Genomic DNA, 15776 nt, shown 5'->3' with positions numbered 1-15776 from the left:
ATCTTCCTGTCACACCTTGTGCAAGTCACAGACAGACAGACATACTCGAACCATTAAAGAGGAGCCCAAGAGCTCCTCTGATATTATTTACCACCGATCAGAGAACCAGATGCCCCCACCCCAATGAAGTGTGCCGAAAGTATTTTTGTTCAATAGTTCCGCACAATGGTCAACGGGAGCAGCGAATGAAGTAAGAACAGCTTCAGATTTTTGGAGCTGGCAAAGGGTTTGCAAAGGGTCTAGTCTAATCGTGGATTAAAAAAAGACACTGAAATCTAGACAACTATCACCCCCACACACACACAGACGTACTTAGTACAACTCAAGTCTCGAGGGACCTTCTTCACGTGTAACTACACATCTCTGCCGCTTACAGGGACTGCCACCGGAGCAACTCTGCCTTCCCGGTCTTCTAGACACTAGCCTGTTTTGATTTGCTTTTAAATGGTCAGAGGGTGCTGAGACACAAAAAGCCCCAGCCATACTCTCTGAAATTTAGGGCCTTTAATTGTAGATAATAGAACTAAAAGAGATGGCGAGATTTAAAAAACAAACAAAAAATGACTGCTGTTTCTCAGGGGGCAGCTGCCTCTGACAAAGTCAGTTAAATTTAAACTTCTGTTGTCTGTGCATTCTCTCTCTGTGTGTATGCGCGCGTGCGTGTTGTGTTTTTAAAGACGATGGCTATAACCGGCATTTAAATAGTTAACAATGGCTTAAAGTCTAATTACTCCAATAAATATTAAAGTTTCACACCTCAACTGGAGTTCTACACTTTCCATCTGGCCTTAAATCTGAAGAGAATTAATTTGCATGATAAAACTTGAAAGCTGTGCTCCAGTTTGGGTAGTCTTTATATGACATTATGAATAGAGGTTCTGAAGGACACGAATGGAAAGTTCTAGGTGTCCCGGGCTTCAGATGGACTTTGATTACATCGGCTAATTCGCTATTAATCCCGACAACAGAAATTGGCATATAACTGAGCTCTCTCTTTTCAGTCCACTCCTGAGGCTACTTGGTCTTTAATTTTGTCCCATGTGTGCAGAGAATAATACAAAATGGGCTGATTTCTTTATCTGTCATAGATGGCACTGTCCCTGAAACAGAAGCCACACATTCTTCAGTGCCTTCTGCAGGTTGCCAAGCTAAAATATAGAAGGGACCTTTGGAATATTTTTAGGAAAAAAAATCTGTAGTAATTTGGTTCCACAACAGTTGGATTTCCTTGAGACCGGGTATTTGGTACACACAGCTACTTGGCAACACACATCCCTGCGGCTTGTGATTATAAATACAGATTCCTATATATTTAGAAACCCACTGCATTCCATCCTAGATGAAAGACACTGGGTCTCGGAAGAATTTCCTAACAGTTAAGTTCCAATTGGTTTCAATTAATTCAGAAGGTATTTGTCGAGGCTTATTATGTGCCCAGCACGGCCACAGTTAGAAGCATCTGTGTAAACCCCTACAAATGCCACTTAATTGGCTCTCGGAAGATGCGTTTCTCATCTCCCTGTTTCAAGAAAGAACTGGGTAGCTGGCTCCCTTTTTATTTCTAATGAGATCAAAGAAACCAGAGAAGCAATGGTCAAGTGGTCTTTAGGGTCTTTTAGAATAACACTACAGCGAGAGACAAAAATAAAACCAAGAAAAGATAGACATGTGTATAATTCTTTGTCAACTCAACTTGATAACTCAAACTCCAGCTTGCTTCCCTGCTCTTCTGCATTGCACAGAGTTCCAGGGAAGGGTGGGACATTCTACTGCATGCAACAACCTTTTCATTTAAGCTCTTGGGAGCTGTGCTGGCACGGGCTATTTACCCAGAGAATCAAATGATTCTATAAGGTACTTCATCTCCAAAGGAAAATAGGGACCATCACTCAGGTCAAAACAAAGTCTTGACAGCATAGAAACATTACAAGAGTTATGAGAAACCCAGGTAGTAAGGAAATCTAAGCTGCAAGAGCATTTCCTTCCATAGCATTAAAGTGCTTGTACATACTCTATCTTAGAATTTTCTAGTATGATGCTGCTATACAGAGACTAAGTTGTATGTAGACCAGCAACATAATAAAGGAGGCTGCAGTGTGCACTCAGTTACACTCATCGGTAACCATTTAAACACAGGTAACAATTCCCTTTGACAATCGACTGAGTGTACTTCTTTTAAAAGCCAGCAGGTGGCGCTAGGAGTATATAGTAACTAAAGAGGTTTTTGTTTCGTTTTGTTTTGTTTTTTTTTTGCTCCTGTAAAAGAACCATTACTCCTTGAAAGACTTTGGAGTGCTGGGTCCTGCATCAGGACCAGCAAAGCTCTGGGATGTGGAAGGAGCAAGTGGAAAGACTGTTAGATCTAGATGTGATGGACGACTTTAGGGAAATAGCATTTTCCAGACACAACAGGGCAGACCTACAAATGAACTTAGTCTATAAAAAAATGTGCATAAACTCTAGCTGGACAAAATCCCAGCACATAAGAGGGCAAGTGGGCACAAAGTCACACACCTATTAAGAAGGTATTCACAAATGATAGCTACTGGGAGAAAAAAAGTCAGTTTTCTTCAATGTAGAGATACTGGGTATATCAACCACACGCCAGGGCAGCTCAAGTGGCTTTAAAAAAATTTTTTTTGAGAGAGAGAAAATATGAAAGCTGGCCAAGGATAGATCTGGGAGGAATTGGGAAAGAAAGGAAGAAAGAAAGAAAGAAAGAAAGAAAGACATACTCTTGACGAAACACTGAAGGAGCCAGAAAAGAAAGTACTATGAAATTACGAGTTTTCTAAAACAAACAAGCAAATAATGATAAATAAATCGACTATAATTTCCTTGGGAACATGGCTCTGTAGAACTAGTCTGTGTACCCTAAGTTCCCAGAATGCAGTATTCTTAACCCTAGTCCAGAGCCAAATCTTGTAAGTAAACACTGGGTCACATTACTGACACACTAGGTGTCTTGCCAGCCACAGCTATGTCTACCAGGAGGTAACACACTGTCCACAACGTCATCATAGAAATCAATGAAACAAAGTAAAACAGAAATCGGACTTGAAATCAAAGTATAAGAAAGACACCTACAAATGAGTAGAGTTGAATGCCTGGTTGACAAAGGAAACCTCAAGACAACAAAGGCGCCAACTGGAAAGAGGGAATTAGTATATTAAAGTGTACCAAAGGAGTCTGGGATACCTGTGAATGGCTGCAAACAGGTCCTCTGTGGTCCTGGGCTTAGTGGGGGTCATCACGCCATCACTCCCTTCTTCCTTAGAGAAGTCCCCGGCGTCGGAGGAAGCAGCAGCTGTGTTGGGCTCCAGCAGCCCAGCTAGAGAGAAGAGAGATGGGCAAACACAAGATGTGATGACTGGTACTTGAGTCCTTGGCGGGGCTCTGGGATACGCTGCTTCCCTGCCATTCCTGACAACGTGAGAGCCGGGTGGGTCTGCAGTTTGAGTTTTTACAGAAAGAGGGAGACACAACGCTCAACTGACAGAGTCAGGGCTCAGTCTTTGGTGCAACAGACTTTGGACTAAGTTGCTCTTAAATTTTGTTAAAATGTTTCTTTGTAGTGCTTCTGCAGAGAGATTACTCGTGCTACTTGGAACCCAGCCTGCAGCACGAGAGCGCGCACACACACACAGACACACACAGACATACACACACAGCCCTTTAACAGTTTCACGAAGCAGTTTGGTGTATCAGAAGCCCACACAGTGCTGGCTTTCGCCTATTTCTGGGCTGCTTCACCTGGTTCCACTGAGTGTTGAGCAGCCCTACTTGGCTCAGCCCCAGAGCGGCAGAGAAGTACGGCAGAGAGCAGCCAGGCTTACCTTCTCTGCCCTGTTGAGACAGGCAGCTCTCCGCATTGCCCTCATCATCCACGCTGCTCTTGGCTGACTCTTCCTGTGTGGGTCCCAGTGAGGCACTGGGCTGGACCATGGGGGCATTGGTTTCCACGCTGCCAGGGGACAAGGACCCTGCAGCTTCTCTTTCCAGAACCGGACTGCTGGGGGTGGGGGCCGTAGCATGAGAACCAGCTCGGGATGCTGGGCTAGCTTTCTCCTCTTGGCTCTGCACAGCCTCCCCCTCTGCCCTGGTAGGGCTGGGCACGCCTGGAAAGGCTTTGCTCCCGTTCTCTGTGGGCTCCGCTGTGAAATCTCTCTGCGGAGGTGGTACCACCAGGAACAGTTTGGGCTTCTTGGAGATGGGAGGTGGTTTCCTGCTGGGTGAAGAGTCCGGGAGCAGAGTGGTCCGGAGGCTGGGCCCCGCACACGGAGCTCCATCACTGCGGCTCAGAAGGCCACCACGCTCGCTTGCACTGTCATGGTCACCCTGACTCTGGCTCTTGGCAGGCGTCGGGAGCGAGCTCGTCACAGAAGCAGGCTGGCTTTCACTCCCCATTTCATTTATGCTATTTCGGGATTTGAGGAGAGCAGATGGCTTTAAGTGATACTGTGGAGCAGTCGGAGTTCGTTGTTCCTGAGCTGATGGTTCAGAAAACAGGGCTGCCTCGGCGCCTGAGTTCTTTCTCACTGGCCTCAAGTGCACCATCTGCAACGCTTCCGTGGTGATCAGGGGCATGGGGGGTCGGCAGCCTTCCTCCTTGTTAGCAGGCCGCCGGAGAGCCTCCCTGGAGGATTCGGACTGGCTAGAGGTTTTGAAAAAAGGCCTGTTGTCTTTCATGAATTTGGGGTCCAGGGGTGGGGCGGGAGGGGGTTCCGATGGGGGCAAGAAAGGTGGAGGAGGTGCTGGCAAAGGAGGTGAGGATCTTGGAAGAGGGGGGCTAAGAGCTGTGGGGGGAGGAGAAAGGCACCTGTCAGTGGGGGAGCAGAAGGGAACAAGGGCTTCTGGAGGTGGAGGGGGGAACACCGGAGAGGGAGGCAGAGGAGAGCCCTCTGAGCAATCTGCTAGGGGAGGAGGTGGTGGAAGAAAAGGGGACTTGTCTGCCAGACAGGGAGAAGGCAGAGGGGGGAGTGGAGGGGGAGGAGCAAGGGGCGAGGCTAGGGCTGAATCCAATTTCTTCATGGTGCCACTTCCATCAGTAGAAGTATTAGAAGAGAGAGAAGTGGACGAGGAAGAGACGGACATGGAGGAGATTAGAGACGACTTTCTTTCTGGTACCTTGGGCTTGGCCTTCCCCTTCCCATTTGCTGGTGACATTGACTTTAAAAACACAGGCACAGGGGTGAGTGCTGTGGGTGTATTCGACTGGCTGGAATACCCACTGGATGGAGAGGTGACTCTCTGTGACTTCTCTGGTGAGGTGATCTTTGGTTTAACGGAGCCACCAGGCACTTGGGGCATTGGGACTCTGGAGCCCTCTTGGATGTGACCGACGGGCCCATTTCCAGTTGGCACCTCCCTGCTAGCTGAGCAGCCGCCTGAGGGGTTCCCTGGATCTTCCGGCAAGTTTGTATAGTCAATGTAGTAGCCCCAAGGGTCTGTGTACTCCGACTTGACGCTGCTTGTGTCACTCTGCGATGGCGTTGCCCCACACAGGGCGTACACGTTGGGAGCGGTGGTGGAGGTCATGCTGCTCCCCTCGCTGACAACGCTCTGGCTTCGGGACCGGGACCGAGGGAGCCAGGCTTCCTCGCAGTCGCTGCTGGGGCTCTGGGAAGGGGAGCTGCTGCCTTTGCCAGCGAGGCTTTGCTGCAACGAGTGCTGGAGAGAGGCGATGAGGCTCTCATTGAGCACCTGCCCATTTGACTGACTGTTCTTCTTAGGAATCCTCCGCAGGGAGTCTGTCCGGGATGGGGGCGGAGGGGGTTTCTTTGCTTTCTTCAGAGAGATGCTTCTAGAAAGGGATTTATCCTGGGGATGGGCTTGATCCCCTTGGCTTCTCGGAGCCCTGCCATCAAAAACATTGACCATGCTGTGCCTGGGGTTCCCAAACCCGTCACTGATACCGTACGAGTTCCCAGTCTCGTGTCCAGCATCACCGGGAGTGGTCATATAGTAACTGTCATGGTCCTCGGAATACAGGGACCTGGCATCCTCCTTGACAGATGTTTGGTCCAAACTGCAGCTGCTCATGTTACTCGTGGGAGTAGAGCAACTAGGTGTGGCCAGGTGTGGCTTCAGAGGGGATGACCGCCCATTGCTGGAGGCTTTACAGTCCCAGGGTTCAGAGCCGCCATGCCCCCTGTCCCCTGAATAACTAGACTCGCTCTTGCCATCTACATCTGGGAGGTGGGCAGGAAAGCTCAGGCTGTTTCTACAATGATAGGGTATGGCTTGAGACCCATTCTCCCGATTTGCTGGAGCATTTAGAGAGCCCCCTGAATCGCAGAGGGCTAACAGTGTGGTGGCACTGGGGGCAGAAGAATGAATGATATGGCTCTCACTCCAGTGGTGACTGGGGGAGGGGTGGCCATCTTTCACAGAACATCGGGGCGCCGGGCGGTCTCTGGGTTTTATCTTTGAGTATGTGGATGAGCCAGGCGTTCTACTGTCCAGCTGCCCGGCACTCTGGGCAGTGTGAATAACAATGACCTCTGAAGAGGACAGTAGTGTGGCATTGGGGATGACGCTGGTGGAGTAGGCTGCGTGAGGTGAAACCACACAGGCTGGGCTTGCGATATTTTCACTCTCCAAGAATGTCAGTTGCTGCGATTTGGGCCGCGAAAGCATTCCAGACCGCTGTGTACCTCCCAAATGTGCAAAGTTTTCATGTCCCCGTGAGCTACCCCCCTGGTAGGGAGAAGTGTCATCCATATCGTCAGCAGAGCCCAGGGCACCCATCCTTGCCTCCAGCGAATAGGAGCTCGCTCTTGCGCCAGAACGTGGGAGGCTGTGGAAATCAGCATCGCTATGGAGGCGAGAGGGGAAGACAATACCGGCCGAGTCGCTCAGCACAGACATGTTGCCAGAGGAGCCCGAGAGGTGGCTCATCTGGGCAGCAATGCCTAGCCCTTTGTGGGCCCTGATCCTCCTCATCGATGGCGGGATGACTTTCACATCTTCGGTCTGACAGCTGGAGTCCCTGGTTTCCGAGCACTGCCCCATAGACCGATAGCTATCAAGCCTTCCTAGTGTGGAGTAGTGGTCTGGGGTGTACTTCGAATGACCACTACCATCATCATCTTGGCCAGTGACTGATGCTGGAGATAAAGCAGAAAGTGGCCTGTTATCTGAAAAGAGAAAGCCATAGGTTACTATCACCTGTAATCCTCAGTACCCTCTGATTCTGTTGTAATAAAACAAAAAGAACACCATCAACAACAAAACCCCACAACCTTTTCTATTTGATTTGGTACCCAATTGAGCTTAACTATTCCCGGTGTCTCCAAACCAGTACCATCAAGTTCACATACTTTTATTTATTTATTTATTTATTTATTTATTTATTTATTTATTTATTTTTTGGTTTTTCAAGACAGGGTTTCTCTGTGGCTTTGGAGCCTGTCCTGGAACTAGCTCTTGTAGACCAGAACTCATAGAGATCCGCCTGCCTCTGCCTCCCAAGTGCTGGGATTAAAGGTGTGCACCACCACTGCCCGGCTACGTACTTTTATTTTTAATCAGCCCTGTAAATCATCTACAACATGACTGATGCACATAGCATTCTTGTGTGTTGTGTGCTACTTTTGAGATCATGGTTACTGAGTACTGATGTGGGATGTCCTTCTGTATATGTGTTGCTTTTGTTGGTTGATGAATAAAGCTGTCTTGGCGAGGCAGGAAATCTGAACATACATACATATATGTGTGTGTGTGTGTGTGTGTGTGTGTGTGTATGGAGTAGACAGAGTCAAGGAGATGCCATGTAGCTGCGGAAGGAGACAGACTCCAGGACCTTACCTGGTAAGCCACAGTCTCATGGCGATACACAGATTAATAGAAATGGGTTAATTTAGATTGTAAGAGTTACTTAATAAGAAGCCTGAGCTAATAAGACAAGCAGTGTTGGAATTAATAGAGTTTCTGTGTAGTTATTTGGGTCTAGGCAGCCAGGCAAGAATAAGCAGTTTCCGTTTACAGAGTACTGTGGAAGATTTTCTTTTCAAATAAGTAGCTTCTGCAGAGTGTGGTGGTGCAAACCTATAATCCTAATCCTGAGGAGGTAGAGGCAGATGATCTTGAGTTCTAGGCCAGTCTGAGCTATACAGTGAGTGATAACTTATCCCCATAAACAACAGGACCTAAGGAGAGAGGTCAGGAAGTAAGTGAGGATCTGACTTCAATCCCCAGAAACATTCACAACAGCCCATCACAGTGGGTAGCCACCTTGGCCAGGGAGGTGGAGTCAGGTGATCCCAGGACCTACTGGGAAACCACACCAGTGTATTTGGTAAATTCCAGACCAGTGATTGACCGTGTCTCAAAAAACAAAGTGGGTAGATCCATTAGCCTCCACATGCACACACGTCTGCACAGGCACTGGCCCCCACACATACCCACACACCATATCACAAACACATTCACACATCCACACCCCAAACAACAAAACTGCCCCCCCATAACTATTGGTAAACACTCAGGTGACAGGGCAAAGTGCAGCATTCAATAAATAGGACGGTCAGACAGTGGGGCCATTGAGAAACCATTCAAATGATATTGGTCTGAAACCAGTGTTAATTGCATTGATTCTCCATGTCAGAAGGAAGTCCTAAGAGAAAGAAAACTGATTTACAGGCCCATCTGTGTTTCAAGCATGTCATTATCCATCTTAGCCATTATCCTCTGTCTGTTGGTGACATTCAAAATTCAACAGCAATCTGTTGTGTTCTAGTTGGGGGAAGAGCTAAGGAACCGATCCAGGGAACATTTCCTCAAATTAGGGATATTTATTTCTCAGAGTTTACAACCAACCAGAGAGTAGTATGTTCAAAAGAAAAAGAAAGAAACACAAGAAGGGATGAAACAAGGAGGAAGTGGACGGTAAAAACTGCAACTGTAAATAAGCAGATGTCAAGACACACAGGAAGGAACAGAGCTTAAAAAAGAAAAATCACAAAACCAAGACTTATCCAAAACACACTAGGAATCAAATCCTTAAAACTGGTAGCAAAACCATGGCTTCATATTTTTTTCCAGTCAATATGAAATATGTATGGGAAGAACAAACAAATACAATATATATAAAATAATTATATCAGATTGTAAAATATGACAACTCTTCACATGATATTCACATATATTATGACATCATCTTGGGAATTAAGGGTTATAGATCATATGAAAGGGGAAATGAGAAAAGGGGAAGCTTTAGGTGGGGAGGGGGAAAGGATAAAAAACACTAAGAATGTTTGAAAAAGTCATAGGGAATCATAGTTTACATTTCCCTAAAACTATACATAACATTTTTGTGTTGCGCACATGGGTTTAATGAAGTTGGATACGCTCACAACACTTGGGGTGATAATGCTCTCCCAAGGAGACACAGACTATGTCTAACAAAAATCTCAGGACCAGGCATAAGAAACCTTTCAAGTTGTTGGTCAGGGGAGTCCAGGTAACTCCCCAAACAATAAAGGGAGGCATTGCTGTTGCCTTCAGTTTCCCCGCAAAAGTGGAAGGTAGGTTCTTATTGCTAAAGACACCACACACTTTGGGCATAGGACTTGGAGGCACGGAACTGAAAGCCTCCTTTAGGACGAGCCTTCATAGTACTGGAATGTGCTATGCAAGCTGCCCAGGGAAAGAGCCATGAGCAGTCCTCCCCGGCTGTGGGACTTAACAAACTACAGCAGTAACTAGCATGGCAAGACATCCCCAGAATGCAATAGTGGCACTTACATCTAAGTGGGAACCAACAGCTGTTTAATCCAGTGGTTCTCAACCTTCCTAATGACGAGACCCTTTAATATAGTCCCTGATATTGTGGTGACCCCACAACCACAAAATTATCTTCACTGTTACTTCATCACTGTTTGCTACTGTTATGAATCATAGTGTAAAAACCGGTATTTTTCTGATAATTTTAGGCAACGCCTGTGAAAGGGTCTGATGGAGGTGGGTCATTTGTCTATCTGTTGTTTTTATTGGCTAATTAATAAAGAAACTGCTTGGCCTTTGATAGGACAGAAAATTAGGTAGGCGGAGTAGACAGAACAAAATGCTGGGAAGAAGGCAGTGAGGCAGACGCCATGCCTCTCCTCTCCAGGCAGACACCATGCCTCTCCTCTCCAAGATGGATGCAGGTTAAAATCCTTCCCGGTAAGACACCACCTCATGGCGCTACACAGATTATTAGATATGGATTAATCAAGATGAAAGAGTTGACCAGTGAAAGGCTAGAGCTAATGGGCCAAGCAGTGTTTAAAAGAATATAGTTTCCGTGTAATTATTTCAGGGCATAAGCTAGCCAGGCAGCCGGGAGCCGGGGCGGCGGGAATGCAGCCCACAGCTCTCAGCTCTCACTACAAGGGTCAGTTGACTCTCAGAGGGGTCACAACCCACACGTTGAGGACCGCTGATTTAATTGGTCCTAAGGGCTACTCAACAGAAAGGAGCTGAGGCCTGATACTGTAAACCTTCAGCTATCCAGGTCTGGGAAAGATTTTACCCAAGAACCTACTACTTCCACATCTCTAAGCGAATGTAATTCCTAACGAGGCTCAAAATGCTTCTCCTTACAGTCGCAGGTAAGTGTTGCTCCTAGGAAAGAAGCTTCTTCTGTAGCAGGTGTGACAGCTACAGAAACCCATACCCGGCCAAAGTGCAGAAAACAATTAACTGTGGGGTGCCCAGCCCCAGCTGATAGCACAACCCCGTATATGCAAGGCTCGGGAACATCAAGAAAAAGGGAGGGCAAAGGTTGTAGAGCCAGAGGACCAGGAAGTCTGCTTCATGGTAATATCTTCTATCTATATACATAAGGGAAGCGTCAACAATGAAATCTCAGTACTATGACTACCTAAGAAAGACCCAAATGATGACACCAGGATCGACATGACATTGTAGGTGGGGGAAATCTCAAGGGGCCCATCTCTAGAGGAAGAGCTACAGGCAATTAATGACTTCTTAGGGAGAGAGAGGGAGGGAGGGAGGAAGGGAGGGAGGGAGGGAGGGAGACAGAAAGAGAGAGAGAGAGAGAGAGAGAGAGAGAGAGAGAACTTCTGAGTGGTTATCCAACATGAAGCGGTCAGTTCTAAAAACACGCAGAAGAGCAACACTAATGAACTCAACAGGGAGTATTAACATTCATAATTGTGTGTGTGTGTGTGTGTGTATACACAAACACATACACACATATATTTCATATAAATATATATGAAATAATGAATTTGAAATGGGGCCATGGGAGGGGGGGATAGTGTATATACAGTATACATATGAAAAAGAAAAAGAATAATGAAAAAGGTCAAATTCTTTTCTACTCCAATCAAATGGAAAGCAACAAGTTATAGGCCAGCAGATAGGCTTTGGAAGTAAATAGTAAAGGAATCAAGACCCAGCCTTGCTGAGCACTGCTGGCTACCTTCAGAAGGACAGGGGTTGGGATTCCTAAGAATTCCCCCTGCCCACAAAACATAACCATCATATTGTATGTGTGTGTGTGTGTGTGTGTGTGTGTGTGCAAGCTCATCAATCTCAGAGATGTCACAGTACAAAGAAGACTCCCTAGCAAAAAGCCCTTTCCTTCATTGTGACAATGGAGACTCATTTTATACCTGTGTTGCTAGCAGAGATGACCTGTCACCTTTCACTACCTTGGGTATTCACTGAAAACAGACAGACACACAAACATGTACATAAAGGTGTCTCTCAGCAAGAGCGCAATGGCCCTGACTCAGCCTCATCAACATCAGACCCTGGGAATGAGCCTATAATAGTTAACAAATATGTGTCCCCTACATGCTCACCATGTGATGTTTTGTCAACAGGAGGAACTGTTCATAAGGATGCTGGGAAAGAAGCTCTTCTTGCAAAGGCTGATTGACTAACTAGAACTACAGTGGTGTGATGAGATTGGGATGTTGCCGGTCCAAAGGCTGCTTACCTTATTCTGAGCAAGCTTTAGACCCATCAACAGTCATTCCTTGCCTGCCTCTGTGTTAGAACTAACTAACACCCTGTGACTAACTGATCAAAACCTTTTGGGATCTATTAAATTAGCAGACCACTAACTTCTACCAACACAAAGCTAAGAGTTTCATCAAAATAGCAAATAAGGCCTATAGAAAAGCTTCTTTTACATTGCTTTAACCACCCCAGCAGGAGGCTGGCTTGTGTAGGTACAGTTAAAGTTCTGAACATTCAAGGAAATCTCAATTCCATTCCATAACATGCCCTTTTTTTTTAATACCACGGAAGTCACCTGGAGATACAGTTTGGAAATAGAATTATTTCGTGCCTGGTACACGAGACCCAAGGCTTGATCCTTGCATGTGTGTGTGTGGAGTGGGGGCGGGGATTAAAAAGTGCAATGCCCTCCCCATAAATCTGCAGAGTTTTGTGGTTGTAGAAGGAGCTGTTGGCCGCGTTCCTGCCACCTGGCTTCTGGCCACCTGGCTAGCTTATGCCCCGAAATAACAACACACAAACTGTATTCATTTAAACACTGCCTGGCCCATTATATCTAGCCTCTTCTTGGCTAACTCTCATATCTTGCCTAACCCATATTTAGTAATCTGTGTAGCACCACAAGGTGTTGTCTTACCAGGAAAGATTCAGCATGTCTGACATGGCGGCTTGCTCCATCACATCTGACCAGAGAGGAGAGGCATGGCATCTGAGCTCACTTCCCTTCTTCCCAGCATTCTGTTCTGTCTACTCCACCCACCTAAGGGCTGGCCTATCAAATGGGCCAAGGCAGTTTCTTTATTAACCAATGAAATCAACAGATTGACATATGACCTTCCCACATCATGTGGTAGATTTTCAACAATTACTATTAAACTGTTCAAATATGACAAACAAAAGTTGGATCCCTTTGGGTAAAATGTGAGGTGTGAAATCATTCCAGGTTCTGAAAACAGAGCCAGAGACAATGCTTCGTCATCTACAGCTGGGCTCCAGAGCTCTTCTTAAAGCAACAATATTTCTTAAAGATGCTATAAAAATGGGTGAGACATAACTAATATAAAACCTATCAGAAGGATCACAAAACTTCTGCTCCCAAAATAAACTCTCTCATAGTTTTAAAGAATGAGTTTCAGTGCCAGGCAGTGGTGGTGCACGTACGCCTTTAATCCCAGCATTCAGGAGGCAGAGGCAGGCAGATCTCTGTGAGTTTGAGGCCAGCCTGGTTTACAAGAGCTAGTTCCAGGACAGGTTCCAAAGCTACAGAGAAACCCTGTCTTGAAAAAAACACCACCCCAAAAATGAATGAATTTCAGTTGTTTCAGTACAGGGCACAGATGAAAGCTATGTGATAAACAAAATTAATAAAACTAATGGCTGGGTGATGGTGGCACACACCTTTAATCCCGGCACTTGGGAGGCAGAGGCAGGAAGATCTCTGCCTGAGATCAGCCTGGTCTACAGAGTAAGTTCCCGGACAGCTAGGAATGTTACACAGAGAAAGCCAGTCTCAAAAAACCAAAACCAACCAACCGACCAAGGAAACAAAACACAAAACAATAAAACAAAACTAACTACAAAAGGAAGTCTAAGAATAAAGGCCAGTCATTCAGGTGCCACCAGAGCTCATGGAATTTATTTGAATTTAAAACATGTAAGTAGAATCTTATTCAAATGTTACTTCTCATTCTATCCACCAAACCTTCTAGTCAATATTTAAAAATAGAATGCAATAAAAGCCTTTTGAAAAGCCATATGGAAACTTACTACTGTAGTTCATACAGACAGACAGATAGACATAAAAGGAACTTAAATGTAGTAACCATAAAATATGGGAAGAGAATGCCCTAACTGACACCATATACTACCAATTAAAATACCTGTTACCAGATATTGCTTATTTTTTTGAGTCATTGGCCAAATGTTTCCCCCAGACCCTCTATCCTTGCTAAACATCATAGGCTATTGCCAATACTATTGGTTACCTCTACACCCTGATGGTGAGACTCTATTGCTAAAGACGCAACATACTTATGCTATCAAACATGGTGAGATGGAGCCCACCCAACTAGACTCTCCCCGCTTACTGAATAATGTTCACAGTGCTGCAAAGGACTCTCCATGCTAGCAGAGGAGAAAAGTAGTCATCAGTCTCACCCAGCTATGAACTCCTCCAGGGACATTAGCAATCTGCCTGCATGATATCCTGGTGTAACCAACACTTGTTGATTATATTTAAAGCCCACTTATGGGACGGAACCCATGCCCGACACTGCTGAAGTGGCCATGTTTACTTCTGCAAAGGGAACATAGCAAAAGATTGACTCCTGATGACATACTGCAAAACCAGAGATGAGTGCCTTGCTCAGCCCATAGCAGAGACACTTCTTGCAGTGCGTGGGAGTTAACACAGAGGTCCACAACTGGACAATGTGTAGAGGGTGACAGACTTTGGAAGACTCAGTCCTACGTGGGATGTTTTCACCAAACCCTTCTCTCCAGACTCAGAAATAAGGAAGTGGGAAGGTTGTAAGAACCAGAGGTGAAGGATGCCTCCAAGAATCAATGTCTTTTAGACAGAACACGATTGATGCACATATAAACTCACAGAGAATGTGGCAGTTCATACAAGGCCTACACAGGTCCAAGACAGACAGGATCCCAGCACTGAGCGGGGGAAGTGGACAAAGGCTCCCACCCCTAGCAGAGAAGCTATGTCTAAATGATACTTGTTAGGAGAGGGAAAATGAGTTTTTTATTGGACTAACAATGGATCACTACACTCAGGCTCAGGAGCCATTGGCTAATACAAAATAGGCTTCATGTTGGTCATAGCTGTGTGTGTGCACACGTGACTGCACGCATGTGCATTTTGTTTTGTTTTGACAAAGAACATGAAGTTAGGTGGGTAGAGAGAAAGGGAAGTTCAAGGAAGAATTGGTTGGAGGGAAAGAACAAAATTTATTATATGAAAAAAAATTTAAGAACTAAATTTTTTTTTTTAAAAAAAAGAATTGTTATCTAATCACTTCCTTTAAAAATGTTTCCTCCCGTTGTAGCCCAGAAGTGCCTCACACTTTCTGTGTTGCTGAGGGTGATCCTGGACTTCTGCCTGCCTGCCTCTCCTCCTTGATGCCGACTGGGATTACAGGCATGCATCACCTCTGTTTTAGATAAGGATGATAACCAAACCCAGGGCTTTGTGCATACCGCGCAGGCCTCTACCATCTGATCTACATCACCAGCCCCAACTATCCTCTAGTTTGTTTTGGTTTCTGCCCCAATACTGCAGACTGAGTCCAGGGCCTTGTACATGCTAGGAAAGTGCCCTGCCACTGAGCTACACACAGCCCAGGCCCCCTCAGCCTTCTTCTGGATTTTTAACTTTGAGACATTCTTGCTAAGCTACCTATGCTGACCCTGAACTCATCCTGTAGTCCCAGTGGACATTGAATTTGTTATTCTCCTGCCTCAGATCTCCTGAGCCACCTGCTCTTAGACACAGTACCCCCTAGCAGTCACCCAGGAACATCGTGGTCCCAGTTGCCTCCTCCTATGTGGCAAAGACTTGTAGAATAGGCAATATGGCGAAGGTGATCACTACTGGTGATCCCATGTCACAGACAAAAGAGAAAGCAAAAACAATGTTATAACAGGATCGCTTCAGAAGAGCAAATAAGCAACTGAGTTACTCTTCCTGGTCGGTTCAATAATGCGAGTGATTAAAGATCCTAGTTCTTAGGCTGCGGAGTCGACTTAGCAGGTAAGTACACCTGTTGATCTCACACAGTGCCCGGGTT

At 46.0% G+C, this 15776-nt stretch overlaps 1 protein-coding gene across 4 annotated transcripts in view; it reads right to left on the bottom strand.

The window, feature by feature from the left end:
* Nhsl1 (NHS like 1) overlaps positions 1-15776 on the bottom strand; it is a 221335-nt gene that overhangs the window by 2010 nt on the left and 203549 nt on the right. For all 4 annotated transcript variants that reach the window (XM_057762279.1, XM_057762281.1, XM_057762280.1 and 1 more), the window contains 2 exons: positions 3837-7139; positions 3199-3331 (listed from right to left, as the gene is read on the bottom strand). In XM_057762279.1, coding sequence (XP_057618262.1) covers positions 3199-3331; positions 3837-7139 — 3436 coding nt within the window. The remainder of the gene's footprint in view (positions 1-3198; positions 3332-3836; positions 7140-15776) is intronic.

The sequence above is a fragment of the Chionomys nivalis genome, chromosome 2 (genome assembly GCF_950005125.1).
Source record: "Chionomys nivalis chromosome 2, mChiNiv1.1, whole genome shotgun sequence".
Taxonomy (NCBI): domain Eukaryota; kingdom Metazoa; phylum Chordata; class Mammalia; order Rodentia; family Cricetidae; genus Chionomys; species Chionomys nivalis.
The sequence above is the reverse complement of the archived record's forward strand: the minus strand, read 5'-3'. Positions and strand labels throughout refer to the sequence as shown.